We start from the raw sequence: 18,661 nt of genomic DNA on the forward strand, positions 1-18,661 counted from the left end.
CGTAGAGCTTCCAAATCGCCGGTCAATCCCACCGCAATAATGATGTTCTCAAAACCGACCGCGGCTCGGGTTAGCCAGTCGCATTGTCCTATGGCGTTTCGCAAGTCGCCTGGTCGTCTCAAGTAATATGTTGACTGGTTCAAGCAAATATGTTTGACGGGTCCCGAGATTTTTGCTGCCAAGGATATGTTGCAGGACCTAGTCCGGTCTTTCGAAGCTGTGATTGCAGTGTCGGGAACCCATCCCGTGCCCTTTCGTAATAATATTTTTCTTAGACTGCACTGCCCCCAATCTTCCTCTTTTTCCGTGGGCCATCTTGGCTTTTCTTGACACTATCCATGATATCCTCATCATCGTCGTCGAGGCCCAACAGCTCATCGTCTCCATGGACCTGCGAGCCGGACGCTGCCGCGCCGTTCGTGGCCTGGTTGCCAAGGCCACCTATGAGCGCGCCCGCCTCGTCCTTGCCCTGGCTCTTAAGCACCGCATCATCGTCCGGCTGGAAAGCCCTGCGCATCTCCTTGATATGTTTCCTCTTCTCCACCATGGCGGCCACGCGGCCAAGGTACTGCGGGTTCCGCGGGAGAGAGAACTCGAAGTCGTCGAACTTGAGCTTCTGGCGGCTGGCGTACTGCGCGTGCTGGCTGGCCTCGAAGCAGACACCCTCGAGGAACTCGGTCATGATCTCGTCCATGACGCGGACGGTGTCGGGCAGTGGTTGGGGTACGTCGCCGTAGGCGTACATGAGCGCAGAGACTAAGAAAATGTATTCAAGCGTTAGACAACAACCCGCAGGGTGAGTGCGAAGTGCGCCGTAGAGCACCTGGGGAAAACAAGCTTACGGTCCTTAGCCGCAAACGTCTCCTTCCCGACGTTCTTGCCAGCTCGCGCACGAGGCTCCATGATGGCAGGCGAAGTTTACCACGGCGGTTGCGGTAGATGGTGTTGCTGATGTCCAAAATCGTTTCCCGAGTCGCAGTGATTGATTCAGACGTCTGCGACAAAAAGAAGATCACCAAATATGGCAGAATCTAGACGGAGGGTGTGGTAAGGCTGTCGCAGGACTTCAAAGTCAACGTCGTCGTAGTCGCAAGGCTGAGGTTGAGGGTACGTAGATGATGAGATGATGAGATTAAGTAATGGACCCTGTTCAACTCCAGGTCACGTAGAAAGCGCGTGTCGTAGCGCCTAAGCTCCCTGTAGTTATAGGTACAGTAGGTACTTGAGGGGTGCACAGGCATAAAATAGCGGGACAGATCAACCATTGGAAAGCTGAAAGCCCAGCTGGGAGGAGTTCCGGATAAACTTCGTAATTACCACATGTCAATTCCATCGTCATCGCCAGCAAGCGCAAGCTGGTCTTTAGAGCTTGAGGAAGGTCCACGATCGCATCATACACATTATATCCGACGAGGCTCTACGACTACCTCACACACACATACCAACCTGCCGGTCGCTCCTCGAACAGAACCCCGTTGAAGCACACTTGTCGCAACGCGACGATCTTCAACCCTCCCAAGATGGTAGGCGCAACTTTCCCCTCCCATGCTGTCATGAAGCACCACTGCTGAACGACTCTCCCTGAATCCACATGATGGCTATGCTAACATAAACTGTTCCAGTCGGCCTTATTCAACTTTCAGTCGCTCTTGCTCGTCATCCTCCTCCTGATCTGCACGAGCTCCTACGTGCACGGCATCTTCCCGACCTTCATGAACAACCACAAGCAAGGGTAAGCAGAGAACAGAAACAGGCTGGTCGCGGCGAACCCCCGTGTCGCAATGGGATATATGTTTTCCCCGAACATTACAACAGAATGGATTGCTTACTGGATGCAACTTTGTTGCGCATCACTTGCAGGTTCATGGGGATCTTCTGGAAAGCCGCGAGAATAGGGGAGCGATTGAGCCCGTACATAAGTATATGCTGCGTCGTCATGGCCGTACGTATTACTTCTTGATATCGCGCTGTCTTACTCTCTCGCATACTGACTCAAGTCTACAAACAAAAAGGTCTCCATGATGATTGGCAGCTAAAAAACCCAACTCAAGACGGCGCATCTTGGTTTATTCGGTCTGAAAGTGTTTTTAAGAGTAACGAAAAAGCGTGTTGTTGTTTACCTACATTAAGGGAACGGAGTTCATGGTTTGCTTGTCCACGTATCTTACGCTCACGGTTGGGAGAGGGAGGGCCATGCGGATGCTTCACGCACGAAGCGATAATAATAATGACACGGCAGGCAACAGAGCGACGGTCAAGTTACGAGGCGTCGTGCTATTCCTCCTGCTGGTCCCGCCCGCATCCACTTGCCGTAGTTGCGGTTAGGACTCGATCTCCCGGAGGAATTCAAAATAGAACATATTGGTCCCAACGACATGTTCCATTCCCGCCGAATGCGGATGCCGACCCCTTATTCCAGGTGGTCATGATGGCCAACAGAATACTGGCCCGGTGGCATTTTCGTCGGAGTGCACAGGTCCTTCCCAGGGGACCACCTCACCTTACGCAAGAAGGTTGGGGATTTCACCAATACAATCCTATTTGGGGGCTGGCAATCATTGATTTGTCGCATATCGACTCGACCACGCACGCACCCCTTGGGTGTCAGGTTAGCCAAGTACGAGGCTGTTACGTGAGGCTGCCTACATTGAAACTCCTTCTTACCCCCTGGGCCACCACCGAGTTTAGCTGCACTCATAACAGCTCCTTACGTACAGCCCAACTTTTTAGTTGAATCGGGTTTGGGCTGCGGGCGAGGCTGACACATTTGTGGCCCGGCTGCGTAAACGATAACTACATTACTCGATGTACTCGGTTTATCTGTGCTAGATGTGCATGATCATGATGATGTGATAGCTATAGAAGGGCTGCGTCACGTTTTAGCTACATATCAACCTAACCTACGTGGACAGCTCAACACACCAAGAACGGACTCCCGCACCATAGTCCTTACATACTAAGCATCGGATAAATTAAGCATTTCTTCTTTACTCTCCTTACTATTCTCCGAGTGGTGTGATACAGTTGTAGGATTGTTTCTGATGCAAGCCCGGCTTGGGTGGGTGTTCGTACACCATCTCTTCGCCTTTTGGTGTGTGGGCTGACTTCCATTCGGCCCCGAATATGATAATGATGGTGGTGGCTGCCTACTCCAATGGGCAGCGAACGGCGCCGGACACTATTAGATGCTTGATAGATAGTGATTAGTCGAGATGCCGAGGGTGTCCTCAATGTCGTAAGAGTCTCGAGACGAGCTCGGCGTGCATGTGCAATCATTAGGCGTTTGCCAATTGCTCCAAATACGATCTGGGGCCCGTCGGTCCTCTTAAGTGGTTTTATTCGTCGAGCTGTCGTGCGAACTCAGGCGCCGCAGCATGACCAGAGCGTCCGTCCATCACGAAGTTGGCCTGTTCCCCTCCAGTGGCGTAGTTGAGGCAAGCAGTGGTTTCGTTTCCCTTTAACCTTACGGAGTACGGAGTTGTCGGCCGACAAGTGCGTTCTCGGATCACATGAAGCTAGTTCAGATACTGACCTGATAGATCCGAAGGCTAGAGGATCTATTTCCGGTTTACCATGTATTCTTGTTGGGGGAAGTCGGAGGCCAGAAGCTTGGGGTCGCGTCGCACCTGATCCGCAAACATATGCTAACTGGAGTATAGCACCACCGATGGATCGGGTTAGTATGACATGGCTCCTTCTCCTAGTGCGTTTGGAATGCTTCGTAGCGGCCGTTGCCCCCCTGCCTACACCACACCTGGACGGAGATTGTCCGAATCGCACGGTTCAGAAGAACGGCTCCTTTGCACAGGCGACCCCGATCAGCCAGAGACCCCCCCGCCTTGTTCATGCGCAGTTACCGCACCCTCACTGGGCCGGCGCATCTTCATATTGATTACTAAGACCAGCGGTAGTGGCGCCGAGAAGGGTATGTACATATATGACAGCCCTGGAAGGTTTCAAAACATCAGTGGGTTTGGCGCATGCTCTTTCTCCAAGGATGGGTATAGTACCATAAAGCGGGAGTGCTTGGGACAAGTTTGATGATGCCAATATTTCCTGCTTCTCGGCAGCCTCGCGCTTGCTACCACATACGGGCACTGCCTAAGCTGCAAGGCTTGTAGTACGATTGGCCGGCCCCAAAAACGTTTGCCAGGTTTCGGGGGCCTAGCATCCCTACGAGGCGAAACTGTTACCCGACTTTGGGAATGGATGTCGTGAAGCGAGTTCTGGGGCGTCAGAGGTCCAGGTTGAAACGTAAGAAGAGCCCAGCGAGAATGGATATCCGGTCTTGCAGTAGCATCACAACGCAGGGTGGTATGGCATACTCCGTACACGCACTATTGTGTATGTTGTGCCTGGCATACATACGAGCCCAAGGGCAACGTGAATTGTGTCTTGTCCAGACTGACTGATCAGAAATACGGTATGTATTGCAAATGCTGTGACGGTGTGCTCCATCAGGTTTCCCGTATGTGCATGCCGTTGCAGCAGGGCGGCTGGCGGCAGCAAGATCGGAAATTTTCAACGATTTTAGACGAGGCAAGTTGCAACGCTCCTCTGGCCCTTTCATTCACTCACTCTCCCCGTGGACGGTCTTATGGCAAGGTCGAGACGGGGTTGACGATATTCGCGATGATGCCATCAAAATAGCATAGGCCGAAGAGCATCGGGCGTGGGGCAGAAGGCGGTCTGTCATTGTCTGGTCTGATAAGCTCAAATGTGCCGCACCGCAAGATGCAGGTGATATGTAAGTGGAGGATATATCGGTGTAGCCACTGGGCTACATAGGATCCACGACTCAGGAATGGAGAGAATCCACGCTTCATCTAGTTTCTTGGCGTGTGCGGGCAGTTTCTGGATGACTGGAGGGTGATGACAATGGCAACTCATACATACATATCGCTGTGCGCCCACCGCCTATCCTGTACCAAGCCGGTCCGATGAGATGCCTGTGTCACTATTGTGTCGCTGATGATGAAGCGCACCAGAGAGGGAGGGAGCGACGCAGGCTACATCTTACCACGAGATGGCTCGCAGCAGGTTTGTTTGACGGAGAACAGCTGAAAGAGGGTATTACCAGCGGCCTGTTCGACGTTCCAGAAACTATGGAGACCCTATTGGATTTCCAGATACCTGGCTTGTGTCTTACTTACTTAGTAACCCGTGGTATATCGCCTATTCCGGGGAGGGGAATGGCCCAGACGTCGTTATTATTGTAACATGAGTCCCGTTTGGCCGTTTACGCTAGGAGTCCGTTGCGACAGTTACAACGATGTTCCATGTCGTTACTCTTCCAGCGTTGCGCTGCCCGTAACTTCGAACCGAGCGTGGCCAGACAGGGTGACTATCTCCGACCCGCCCAGAAAGGAGGAAGAAAGAAAAAAAACCAGGTGACACATTATCTGTGCTGCCGTCGCTACCGCGGTTAGTGTTGTTGTTGTTGTTGCTATGATTCTTTTTGATATGCACACATGCATATAGTTGTGTTACTTGAATCACTGTGTTAACTCTCTATCCACGGGTCCAGAGTTGCTGGACGTGGTTTATGGTAGAGAGAGAAAGAGTCTGTCTGTATGCTAAAGCAGAAGAATCGAAAGCGACACTGACTAGGGCGGTAACAAGCAATACGAATAGTAATATAATATATCGGCAAGAGTGTGGTTTTGGTAGGCGCTATCCCGCCTTGCGCATTTTCAGCAGAGATTCCCAAGGGGCGGCGGGCGTGGTTGGCGCGGGTACCTTTTTTTGCGTTTGCGGGTCGCCCGCCTCATGTTGCCCATGCGGAACAGGCACAAGGGTTGGTCACCGTTTAATTGACATTCGCGAAGCCCGATCGAGCCGTATGTTGTGGTAAGACCAATACCATGTTGCCATGCCACTGGGCCGGGGAGGGGGTGCGAAGACTTCCAAACCCAGCTAAGACAGACGCAGCGAGGAAGGCCATTCGGGATCGGCACGCATACAGCCATGGTTTCTGATGGTTGCGTTGAGCGTCTTCCTCTCAAACGTGCCCTGACTCATGGAAAGGTCCCTGCTGACTGGAGCACAGCACCCATGTTTGCCCACAGCATTTTTTTTTCTTGTCAGAGGTAATCAGATCGTCGGGTTCGAAATCGATAGAGGAAGAGGAACAGAAGTAGGCATGTAGGAAGAAGCAGAAGGTCACAAGGTGGTGTATGCGTTCGGGAAAGGTCTATTCGTCCCGAGGCAAGGCGTCCAATCCATCCATGCCCTAGCTGTAGCTAGCACCTCACCCAGGTGTTACGGGTATCTGGCCACCGACCTGGCCTGGGATGTTGGAACTTCGGATACGGATTTGGAGGCCTCGTCCCCCGTGTTTGATAATAAGGTAACTCTCGCTTGCGTTTAAAAGCATCAGTCGTGTGCCCTATCAGTCAGGCTTTGGGAATGCGGATGAGAGCGAGCGAGTCGCCCTGGCCGCCCTTGCCCATAGGGATGATGGAATGGGCTGCATGCGTCGCCGTCCACAGGTAAATATTATGATTTATATTTTATTGGCTTCAAATTGTTGTTGATGAAGTCTGATCGGCATGCAGCCAAATCACACACACGCATAACAGTTATCAGACATATATACCTAGTGCGCACCCACACCTCCTGCGGTGTAAGTGTTGGCGCGGCTAGCAATTTTGAATATTGTGACGCGCCGATGAGTCCGGGAGCGTCTGACTGATGGCACTGCTCGGGAGTGTTATACTTACATAACCTAGTTCGCTCCCTCGCTCGCTCATGTCTATCGAAAACCGCAAGTGCGCATCGCATACCAACGCATAAACATCCATCCATCCGCATAAAGTGAGCCACGGCATCCTTTGGCATTAGGATTGCTGCATGGTGGTGCTCATAATGAGCGCTACCGACTGCAGCGCCCGCACACAAGCAGCAGGAGGGAGCGCATTACGGGACAGGCCCGTGGATCGGCGATGCTCGTCTCTCGTGATGCTGATGCCGCAGAGCTGCATAGAGAGTGTCATTATTAGCTGACTGCGAGTCGCAGATTGGACTTCGTTTTCAGCTCCGTTTTATGCAGGGTCTTTCTGGCTCCAATTAATCAATGGTGGTTTTGGGTCCGTTTTTATAGGTAGTAGTCTCGGACTCCCGAAGGTTGGCTCGGGGCCCTGCTGACTTTGACTGACTGACTGAATGCACCACTGACCCATCCCTAACCCACGGAGGGTACGACGAGGGTGGCATGCCATGCCAGCAGTTGCAGCCATAGAGAAATTTCGTCTTTTTCCCAACCAGCTGCCAGCCAACTCATCCTTGCATCCAGACCCATAGAGTTGGGAACGCGAAGGAGCGAATCCCACCTGCTCCCAGGATCCGGTCCAAGCAAGCGGTTACGTATAGATCATGGACGGTGTGTTGTAGGGTAAGTTATGTAGGTGATGAACCCCCTTGGATGATTCCTGGCGGATCTTTTTATCTTACATCCTTCCATGCCGCCGCCTGCCTGCCTGAGCCGGTCGCCTCTTTGCCTCTGCACGGCAATGCGACTTCTTGGGTGTGCACCACCACTCAAGGATTGATATGGTTACAACTTGCGGTATGTACGTATGCGCCATGCAAGAAGACAAGAGGTCAAAATGGTCGCGCCAGGGGGGGGGGGCCACCGCTTCAGACCTTCGTTTGATTCTCCGATCCATGCCCTTCCCCAAAACAAGCCCACAGTTTTGTTCCTTTGCCCTTCTCTGCTTCTGGCGTTGAAAACGAAGGTCCAACCTGTGCAGGGGACAACGCCACACTCCACTCGTGCTAATTAAAGACGGGCTGGGTACCTGGCGAGCTGGCTGGGAAGGGAAGTCAGGTCAGCACATTAAAAAATAAAGGGCAGGGTCGGGGGTGGCTAGTCCCAGTCCCTCCAAACAGCCAAGGTCACTCTATCAATCAATGTTGAACCGGGTGGACGGATACATACACCTCATGACAGCGACGAGCATACAGTACATAGTAGTAGGCAATTTGGGTATTTGGGGGGAGGGGGAGTGAGAAATATATTTGCTTCTCGCTTCCTTGGAAGCAGAGGCATGCATGTGTGGATTGAAGGGAGCGAGAATGCGACCTAATAACATCACCATCCCATGCCTGCCGCACAATGTTTTACGGTAATCACAGGTAGATATGTGTGTAGGTACATGATGTAGTCACACATACCCAGATATGTGTATGTACCTGGACACCCAATAATCATCATCATAATAAGTCAGCTAGTAATGGTGCAGTCTTGCACTTATGTATTGTATATTGGCTGCTGGTCTTGGTCACCGCTGATCGCCTAGCAGTAGCCGTCCTCGCCCTGGGCCAATTTTTGACCGACAAGAACGACTAGCAGGTGCCTGCAGATGGAACTGGCTTGGTTGATGAGTCGCGACTCGCCATCCGAACCAGATGCCCACTCATCTTCGCCCACGCCGCCTTTCGCAACTATCGTCTCAAGTTCTTTTTAACGTGGCGATGGAACTGGACCCCGAGCATCCCCCCGTAACCCGTAGGCGCTGCGCTCAAGTGTGTCAAGGTGCGGTGCAAGGTGCCCGCGCGCCCGCCTTGCTCGCTAGATCTCAGCTTAGGCTACTAGGTACGGAGCCCACTCAGCACACTGGGTATCATTCATCCACGCAGAAAGACGGAGGGGGGAGAGGGTGTGTTTTCTCTAAAACCTGGGATCTGCTTGTCGCGTAGCAAGTAAGTGTACATGCTACTGCTACTGCTACCTCAGTACCACGTTCCAAGCGTTTTTGGGACCGTCTATGGGCGGGAGCAAAGATACCTGACTTTTTGGGGCTGGACGAGGGAAGATGGTATCTCATCCATGCGACCATGTATGCTGGCACTATAATTGTACACCACACACACACACACACACACACACACACACCAACACCCCCAGGCCCAGTCCCGGTCTTGAGTTCCAGTAGGCTAGATCCCAGACTCCTAGGTAGACTCCTGGGCTCCTAGCCTCCCCGACTCCCAGACTCCCTAGGCCCCAAGCCATGACCGGCATGGCAATGGGCGAGGTGTGGGTGCAAAGGCACATTGAAGTCTCAATGCTTCATATTTCCTCATTTCCCACCCCAATACAATGCCCACACCCCTTAAACAAGCCCGTGGGTACCGTATGTACGTTCTAATTTGCCTTTTTGGGGCCCTGTTTGATTTGCTTCTTTAGGAACCGAGACTGCCACTTGCGACTTCTTTCTGTTGCTCTTTTTTCCCTTCTATTTTCCCTCTTTGCGATCAAGAAGAAGTTGTTGACTGTTGTTGTTGCTGTACATACATTGCTACTTCAATCATTATACAATCTCCTTTTATCTCCGTTCCATAACATTGGGAGCCGCCCCTCCCTCCCTGCCATCCGCCCCCCCAACCCCGACGCTTACCTGCTACTACTTTTAGCAGCGGTGAAAAACGACCTGGCTTTTTAAAAGCTGGCTGCACTGCCGCCGAGTATATTCTTGCTCCTCCCTTGCCGTTGTTGTGCAGAGAGCCGCCCATCTTCCCTTTGTTGTTGGCCGTTCTCAGCTGTATACATTGGCTACTCACACTCTTTTCTGGCGATAAAGAGACATTCTTTGTCTTGTCTAAGTTGTTCCTCAAGGAATTCTTTCCTGCAAGCATCCAGCCGCATCAGCTGTCAGTTGGTTTGCACCTCGCTCGCAACCTTTGCTCAACCGACGTATTTGACCGGATCAGTTGCATGTGTAAGTAAGTCGTAACGCCCCAACACAACACAACACAACACTACAACAAACCCAGGCGCCTTCCCGCTCGCTCCCGCATTAGACAAACTGCCACTGCGTTTTCACTTCGGGCAGCTGTTGCTACAAATCACTGCGGATCACAATCGGGACACCGACCTGTACAACATCTGCAAATACCCGAGCCTTTTTTGCTCACGAGACTCCTTCTGTAGAACTTTACTGCCTTGACTTTGCTCGTTTGCCCTTTGTCGTATAGAAGCAGTAGCTAACCCGCCGTCATTGGCTCAATAGCCACTCCTTTTTTGATCCTCGACCGTTTTCACTTACACGCCAGTCTTGGCAACTTCCACTCCGGCCACAAGCGGGTGCACTGTACAACACACATAATCCTGAGAAACCCCAATTGAACCAGATCACGATTAAGGAAGGGTGGAATTTAATCAGTTGACGGAAGTGGGAAGGAAATCAAAAACAAAACACAATGGGAGACCAGGGCATTGACAGTGGTATGGAGAGGAATCATCGACGGCTCTCGGAACCCAGCCCAAACACACGCGAGGATCAGATTCAGCAGCAGAAGGGAGCTCCGGAGACGCCCAGCACGGAGACGGAAGAGCCGGCCCAATTCGCCCAGAACGATCACCCTCGCCGAATGGGAGTACCGAATGGTGTTTTATCACGGAATCCGTCTACCGGCTCCAACACATCCGAGAATTTACAGAGCAGCAGACTCCCGAGAAGCACCGAGCCTCGCGCGAAAACCCAGAGCCGCACAGCCGCGCCACCGGCCGCATCACAAAGACTCGAGCCGCCTGTTACAAAAACAACTCTCAGCGAGCTCGACGTTAACAAGATCATCCACAACCCCAAACTCCGCCATGATATCAACTTTGACCCCGAGCTGCACTTCCGACCCAATCTGGACGGCGAGAAGGGCAGGAGAAGCAAGTCAAGGCAGACCAGTTCTGGACGAGTCTGCGTGATCAATTACAGCAGTTCGTTATCGACCCTGTGTCGTTCCAGCAAAGGTATGGCCAGGGTCAGGGTTGGTGTCTCCGGTGTTGCTGAAGGCGGTGAAGGAAATCATCCAAACCCTAGTCCCATCTCGTGATCGGGTGTATTTGGATGAGGGACTCAATGTGGATTTGATCATGCAGCAGTTCCACAGGGGCATTGCCGATCTGGAAAAGCTGGCTTCGTGGCTCTCTGGTGTGCTCAAGTCTCACTGCGCTCCTATGAGGGACGAATGGGTGGATGAGATGTACAACCAGCTGACCAACGGCAACCGGACCAATGATATGGAGGAGCTTGTGCAAGGAATGCGGAGTCTCCTGAGTGTGCTGGAAGCAATGAAGCTGGATGTTGCCAACCACCAGATCCGGTGCCTTCGGCCAATTCTGATCGAGGACACGGTCAAGTTTGAGAAGCGCTTTTTCTACAAGAAGATACAGACCAACAAGCTGGACCCTCAGATAGCACAGCATTGGTATGCTGTCGCCTGTCATGAGCTTCTACCTGGACAAGAATCCAAGGCTGCTTTCGGCGAGATGGCCGTCTTCTTCGAAGCATTGTCCAGACTCATCCTGCCCTCCACCATGGAACAGCTCCCTAACACATTCCTATTCGACGAGGAGCGAATGTTTAAGCTCCGCGCCGATATGCTTGACCACATCAACCTGGAGATCTGCATGCGTCTTTACGAGGAGTTGGAGAAAAAGTACCGAAACCAGGGTGCCATCTCTACCATCCCTACACCGTTCCTTGCCACGCCCATGTCAGATCCATCAGGCTTCATCTCCTCGGGCAGCGACGACGATGCTTCTAGTTTCAATTTCAACACCCCCCTACCTCCAGACCATCGAGCTTGGTCTTCTCTTCGGCCGGATCAGCTAGCTCCTCCCCTCGCTCATCTATGGTTTTAGCCACCAATTCGATCTCCGCGGCGGCCGATGCCCGGACAAAGTCCAAAAACTTGCACAGCTCCTTGGTGGCTTTGCTGCAGACATCGCCTACTAGCTCAAGGCCTGCCCAAAAGTGGAAGGCCATGAAGGACTCCCTGGCACTCCAGATATTCCGTTTCACCGACGCACCGTCCGAAGTACTATTGCAGTTTGAAGACGAACTTGAACGACACCTATGCGAGCCTGAGTCTCAGGTGTTTCAAGAGGTTGAACGTCATTTCCATGACAAATTGCTCGCCGAGCTTCAGCAGCGTGTGCGGGACCTGAAGCCTCTGACAGGCGTCGGCTTATTCTCGGTGGCCACTGGAGGGCGCATCAATGGTTCCAGCCGGGCCTGGGAGGGATCGAGAGATCATTCGATGGAGCGTGACACCAATGAGAGCTCGACACGGGAAGCCCGCGAAGAAGGTGGAATCGAAGATATGGCGACTAGATTGACACATCTCGGCCTCCTACACTGGCGAGTATGGTCATCCCTCGTCTACGACGGCGATTACGTCGATACGGAGATGGCCGACTCCTTACCGCAGTAGGGCATAACAACAGCCACTCACAGTTCGGCCTTTTCTTCTACCACACATCCAGGCGATCACAGGGGACGGGCACAGCACAGCATTTCTACTACTACTAATACCCAACGGAGGCATCCAACGAGCTTGAATTATTTCGTATCACGCACATCAATACCCTCAAGTTACTCGACTTTAATGACGCATTATTGGCTACAGTTCTGGCACCCCAAAAGAGAGAGCACACAATTTCATTTTACAAACTTGCATTACATCGGGGTTCTAGGAGTACACGGTTCTACGACGGGGTTAAGCACACATCAGAGGCCAATACCCGCAGCATCTGACAACTGGCTTCTCATTTTAGATTTGTGAGATTCGGAGCCTCTTTTTTGTTGTTTTATCTTATGTTTTCGTTTGTTTGGCACCGAGGCGGAGGTCAGCTTATTCTCATCTGACGCTGCTGATTGATGGTGGCAATGCGGCGTTCGGGCGTACTCAGGAGCAGCCAGCACTACTATCCTTCGGGCACCTAAAGTCAAGGAAAGTTTGGACCTTGCTTCAACCCACCGTCGCATCTTTGACGTGGTGGTATGCAGACGCATCTCGTCACAGTCCAGAGTTTTGGCAGCGTGTGGGCAAAAAGAAGTTTTTATTTTGTTATATCTTGGTGTTTTATGCACACGGCTCAAACGGTGGTTTTGCTTTTTGCGTTGCGTGTGTTTCCAGGGGAGACGGGGGAATTCCAACCGGCTTCCCAGAGTGCGCATGCAAAGCAACAAGCAAGTTGGTGGTGTTGGTGTGGCATCCAGAGATATCCAATAGAAGGACATTGCATTGCTCTCTCTCATTCGATACTGCTGCATTGTGACTGTTGAATCATAGGTAAACCGCCCGCAGCAATTATTACTATTTATTCATTTATTCTTAGTTTCATACCATGCTCGTCAAGTGGCGTGAAAATGATGTATCATGCATAATGAGTCGCAGGACAGGAGGGGATATATGCGTGTGAAATGTCATATCATGCAACCCGCACCAGTCGAGGGTCGTCATTAAATGACATTTCTTACAGAGTTTTGGAACCTAGGGGGCTTGTTTGCTTACTTGCTTGGTGTTGAGAAGTGAGCGGCGGCATGGATGAGATGATTTGGATAAATGCGGTATATGCAAGTACTTTGCTTTGGTCTGGCCGCCGCCCGTACCTCCGCCTGTCCGCCTCATACTCTAATGTGCCGGCAGCAGTCGTATGAGTCCCACGAAAGAGGCGTTGCTGGGCATCCAAGAAAGCAAGCAAATATCTACTCACTCATCTAAATCCCGTCCTATTTGTTCATTGCTTCGACATTGTGGCTCGGGTATCTGTTTGCAAGTACCTCCCTCGTATGGGATGAAATATCTCACGGTAATCAAACGACCCGTGATCGTATCTGTACCCCTGCAGCCACTGTTTGAAGGTGAAAACAATATCAATTGCTGTCCTCGGATTTCGGTGAGTGGTGATGGTGGCGGCGGCCATACTTGTTTTTACTTAAGTACCTTGCATTGGAAAAATCCACTGCAGGGGAGGCAAAACGCAACAGACTGCGATTCGCCATTGGCCATGCAGCCCATTGACAAATCACCGTTCGATCTGGCTCCCAGCTGAGAAGGAAGAGGAAGAGGCTGACTTGGCCACTCAGGCGGACGTGGTAAGGCGATGTAATTGAATTGAATGGAGGAGCTCACCCGCTCCCCTTTTTATCCTTGTCCGAGTTGGAGTTATTAAAGGTACATTGTTTTCCTATTCCTTCGAAAGCATGGGTAATGGTTGGATGGATGGCATGGCGCATATTTTTACGCCCATTCCCGTTCCCCGTATCGGACTGCTGTTCTCGTCTTTTTCCTCTTCCTTCTCCTTCTCTCTTGCCTCTACTTATCAATCACACCACCATCACCAGTCACCATCAACCCCTGGATACTAATGTAATATTTTGTTGCCCAGGTCGCATCCATCCATCCTTCTTCTCTTCTCTGCCTGCCTGCAAGCCAAAATTTCGAGTGAGCCGAGAGCTACAGAGAGAGGTAGGGTTGGTTTTGTTGATTGATCACATGAGAAAAGGCCACTTGCGTACTTATGTATTTGCCATCCTTTCCCGTGGCCTCGAATATGCCTGTGACGATTTGTAGGTGACTGTTGGGGCGGGTTTCTTGTGTTTGCTTGCTTCGCCCCTCAGTCCCAGGTAGGTTAGGTACGACGGCCCGAGAACTCGGATCCAGCACACCACTTACTCCCTGGGCTTGTTTACAGATTACCGCTATGTAATCCGGCATGCTTCTTACTCCTATCTGTTCGGTTGTGGTCTCGTCTATCCAGGCGGCGTGGGCGGGTTGAGGGGGTAGGAGCCATGCCGAGGCTTGGTCTCGGGAGTGCTGGGCCCCTCCCATCCGGATATCGTGTTTTCTTTTACGATCCTGCAGCTTCCTTGCTTGTTTGTGATTTGCAGGCGGGGATTACATTCCTTTCCCGTAAGTTGGCTTTCATATGCCAGCCGTCGTTTGCCTCTCTGAAGCCGCACTGGCACAGGACGAGAACAGGGGTAACGGTATATACATACATACGGAGTACGTACATATATGCATAAATACAGTACTGAACTGAATACCGAACCGTCCTTTTCTTGGCCCTTTCGCTCCGGAAGGCCAATGCAATTTGGGTTGCATATGTGTGGTCGAGTGGTAAGACGACCTGCTTAAGTCCGTCTCCAGGTCATACTTTTATCGTGCTTCGCCTGCATTCATGCGGGATTCCATGTGGTAATTCGCGAGTACGCACTCTTCCAAGGCCCAAGAAAGCGCAGGTTGAAGACCGAGTACATCGAGCAGTTGCTCTATAGAATATCCAATGACTTTTGAAATGTAATGTGGATCCTGCGAAATAACAGCACGGGTAGGCTCAGCTCTATGCCTCCATGGAGTCCTTGTAAGATGTAGCCCGTGACATCCATCAACCCACATCAGTCATTATCGACTGGCACCAAAGGGAGACTCTTGTGTGACTTCGTCACGAGGTACAGTTCTTCCAAATTCTCCAGGTGGTCCAGTAAAAGTAATGCACCTGCCGTAACCGCCGCGGGATGAAATATGGGCACTCGGGCCCTAACCGGTTTGCTGTTGGGAAATCTGACATGCCCGTACCCAAAGAGGGCGCCGTCCCAAGGGGCTAGGCGCCGTATTCCCTTCGCCCAGTATAGCTTGTCCGGCGCTGCAAAGGAACCGATGGAGTTCGGGGCCGCAATGCACAAGCCGGAGGAGGGAGAGGCTAGGTAGGTGTCTAGAAGTTTGGATGCAAGCGTTGAGCTACTGGCAGGTTCGTAGTCCCTGTCTTTTGTCTCATACGGGGTCTAAGAAATCCTGAACCACGCAATATATAGGACTGTTGAAGAGTAAGCAAGTCTCCTACTTTACCAACTTGATGATGCGGTCATGCCAAGCTTTATAAATATCTTGATTTTACTTGAGGATGATCTGCCCAAAATCTTGCTCATCATCCTCGCTCAGACTTTTGACATGGACGTGTAACAGGAACTCCCCCCCATTGTTCAAAATCGTAAAACGGCGACTCCAGGAAGGTGAAATTAGAGAAGAAATAGTGACGTATGCCCAATTAGGACGTTCTTCCGCACGTAGGCAGCAATAGATACACACATTAAAGAAGGAATCCTCCAGCGACCTAGTCCTCCCCAAAAGCAAACTGCCGAATGAGCGTCCAAACATGACGCGCAACGAAAGAACCGCCCATGCCCATACGCGTGGCATTTAGACGAACATCAAGAAACTTCGCCATGGTCCTGAACAACCCCCTTATTAGAAGCACACCAGCTCGCAGTAGCAATCCCCAGCACAGTCCGGGTTGGTCAGCACGATGCCGCCATTCCCATCACAGGTGGCGTCATACGCGTCGCAGCGGCTGCAGTACATATAGTATACACAGGCCTCCTGTGAACTCGGGAAGATCTGCAGGGGCACCATGGCACCGCGCCTGCGGTCGCTGACGGGCCCGCCCGAGACCAGGCCGGCGATGCCGGAGAGAGCTGCGATGAGAAGGTTGAACTGGTCGCGTGTGTATCAGCTATATCCGCAAGCAGTCCAAAGCGAAAGCGAAGTGAGAGCTAGTTCGAGGAGAGTTCGTACCTTCATGATGGTGGCAATAATGACGATGATGTTGGTTGTTGTTGTCTGCGAGGAGTTGGTATTGAAGAATGGTGTCTAGATGAGACGGGAGTCGAGATCTTTGTGCATATGGTCTGAGGATGATGGATATGAGATTGATGCCCACATACCCGACGTTTTCAAAACTTTATAGTCGAAGAAGGCGCGCCAGGCTGCCCGAGTTGCTGCTTCCCTTTACATCTAATACATCATATTATGCTCTTGGTGTCGTCGGATAATCGCGTTCATCGCACACCAAGAAGTCATGTGTTTACTTCCAGCATCGATTAACACCTTGTTGGTGATATTCTGACTGAGAACGGCGACCAACTGGCATTTCGCTATCATATCCAATAGGGGCGTCCAGCAACAAAGCAAGGGGTTCCGAAGCAAGCACTTATATACCGAAAAGGGCACCACCTTCTCGATGTATAGGTAATCAATATTGACTCAGCGCTGCGATTTTAGTTGAAATTTCGCACGACGAGCATGGCGGTAGGCGAGATCTCCAAGCCACGCCCTGCTCCATCGATACACGCTGGGCCAGGGGTACTAACACAGGACTGGGTCTACCCGAGAGCGATAACATGGTCGTTTACGGTGCCCTCAAAGAAGCTCCTGGGGTGTCCCCAGGGAGCGAGGTCAACTCTTCCTTGGCGCCGGTGCGGGGACCTGACTGGCGCTTCGCGACGCTTGACCGCGTATGGCTCGAGACGCTGCTGCCACTGCTGGGAGGCGACCGCGAACAAGGATGAACAACGGCGGCGGCCATGTTCCAGTATGCGGGGTTCGACAACTCGACGGGGATCATCGAAGACGGATTTACCTCGCTAAAACATACCATCGAGAGCACCCTCGCCCTCATCATGGTAGACGACATGTCGCGCATCGGACTTGGCGCCAACAACGGGAACCTCTACCACGTTTTCCCCGACCACTATCAATTCCTACGCACAATGCCACAGAGGAATACCGATCCGGAGCCCTACTTCGACAGAATACTCAACGGCCAAACTATTGTGCTGCCACCCCTAGGCGTAGAAGCTGATAAGCTGATGCCCATGCATTGGGACGTGCATATATCCGGGCTGGCGTATAACGCCAAAAGCACCACAACCTACCTGGCCCTTACTGTCCTATTCACTTGCAGCGCCATCGCTGTCTGCCATACTATCTTCGTCCTGGCGACGCAGAAGTCATCCGAAGCATGGGACTGCATCGAAGAGTTGGTCGTGCTATGCCAGCTGAGCAGGCCTTCGCCGTCGGCGCTCGTTAATACGTCCAGCGGCATACATCGTCGTGCGGCTTATCGCGTTGGGGCACACATCGTGGCCCAGAAGCCAAGTCATGATGGGGAGGAGGCTCCAACTGCTGCTAGACCCGGAGGACCCGGAGGACCCGGAGGGACTTGAACGTATTCAAGATGGTCAATCTTATGGACGCACATAGGCATCAGGGCCTTGGTGTTGTCTCTTCCTATGCCCTGAGAGGCAAACGAAACAGTACAGGTATTACATGAGATATGGAGGATGTTGGCTGTAAAGATGTCGCCTGTTTACCACCCAATTATGTTGTCGTCGTGCTTCCGTTCCATTCTTGGCTAGGCTGAGGAGTAAAAGTTGCATTAAAGTTCTCTGGACTACTCGGGCCGGCTTCTGCTCTGACCACACCTTTGGGCGCGAAGCGACCGATCTTACCGGCAGGGTTACAGTATCGCATGGGTCTCGACAAGTCTACGAGTTGATCATTTTGCGAAGCTGGTGATTCCAGATTCCTTTACATTATTATGCGTAACGTACCCTATAAGCGAGTTTCTTATTCCTTTATATCCCTTTCGACAAAGTATAAATTAATTCTATTATAACGTATATTGAAATTAATTAAAACCCTTTTTTTAAAAATACTTCTATATATCGACGCATTAGTTCTTGGGCCGCACGTTCCATTCTCTACAACAACTTCGGAAATATTCGGGAAAGTCTGTCTCTTTCAAAACCCCGAACTAACAAGCATATCAAGTTAGACTTCGCTTGTTATGTTAAGCCACAGCAACCGTCTCTCCTTTACTTGCATACTGTCGTTGCCCTCATTCTCGTTTACCAAACTTTCATAACAACCTTCTGTGTCATTGTCATGAATATAATTAGACGTTGGACCGAAAAGACAATCTCGGTGCGATCGGCGAACTGGTTTCTTGTGTTGACCGTTTGCGTCGCTCTGTTTATAGTACGATCTGGTCCTTTCACTTAATGAAGTACTAATAACTTTTATCCAACATTAA

General features: G+C 51.5%; 5 protein-coding genes across 5 annotated transcripts; 3 read left to right on the forward strand and 2 right to left on the reverse strand.

The window, feature by feature from the left end:
• Positions 1-271: 271 nt before the first annotated feature.
• PG994_001709 (transcription initiation factor IID) lies at positions 272-903 on the reverse strand (the record flags this gene model as incomplete). Its single annotated transcript, XM_066853118.1, has 2 exons — positions 272-756; positions 843-903. 2 exons carry the CDS (start codon positions 901-903, stop codon positions 272-274), a joined length of 546 nt encoding a protein of 181 aa, XP_066721259.1.
• Positions 904-1,520: 617 nt separating this feature from the next.
• On the forward strand, positions 1,521-2,036 carry PG994_001710 (uncharacterized protein; the record flags this gene model as incomplete). The annotated part of the gene is made up of 4 exons (XM_066853119.1): positions 1,521-1,523; positions 1,623-1,732; positions 1,861-1,942; positions 2,013-2,036. 4 exons carry the CDS (start codon positions 1,521-1,523, stop codon positions 2,034-2,036), a joined length of 219 nt encoding a protein of 72 aa, XP_066721260.1.
• Positions 2,037-11,631: 9,595 nt separating this feature from the next.
• PG994_001711 (Protein SOK1) lies at positions 11,632-12,213 on the forward strand (the record flags this gene model as incomplete). Its single annotated transcript, XM_066853120.1, has 1 exon — positions 11,632-12,213. The coding sequence occupies one exon, from the start codon at positions 11,632-11,634 to the stop codon at positions 12,211-12,213; it is 582 nt and encodes a 193-aa protein (XP_066721261.1).
• Positions 12,214-16,035: 3,822 nt separating this feature from the next.
• Positions 16,036-16,368, reverse strand: PG994_001712 (uncharacterized protein; the record flags this gene model as incomplete). Its single annotated transcript, XM_066853121.1, has 2 exons — positions 16,036-16,281; positions 16,363-16,368. 2 exons carry the CDS (start codon positions 16,366-16,368, stop codon positions 16,036-16,038), a joined length of 252 nt encoding a protein of 83 aa, XP_066721262.1.
• A 782-nt stretch (positions 16,369-17,150) lies between these two features.
• PG994_001713 (uncharacterized protein) lies at positions 17,151-17,792 on the forward strand (the record flags this gene model as incomplete). Its single annotated transcript, XM_066853122.1, has 1 exon — positions 17,151-17,792. One exon carries the CDS (start codon positions 17,151-17,153, stop codon positions 17,790-17,792), a length of 642 nt encoding a protein of 213 aa, XP_066721263.1.
• Positions 17,793-18,661: the final 869 nt, after the last annotated feature.

The sequence above is a fragment of the Apiospora phragmitis genome (genome assembly GCF_038363925.1).
Source record: "Apiospora phragmitis strain CBS 135458 chromosome Unknown utg000002l:1.0-5516284.0:1.0-5523493.0, whole genome shotgun sequence".
In the NCBI taxonomy this organism is placed as follows: domain Eukaryota; kingdom Fungi; phylum Ascomycota; class Sordariomycetes; order Amphisphaeriales; family Apiosporaceae; genus Apiospora; species Apiospora phragmitis.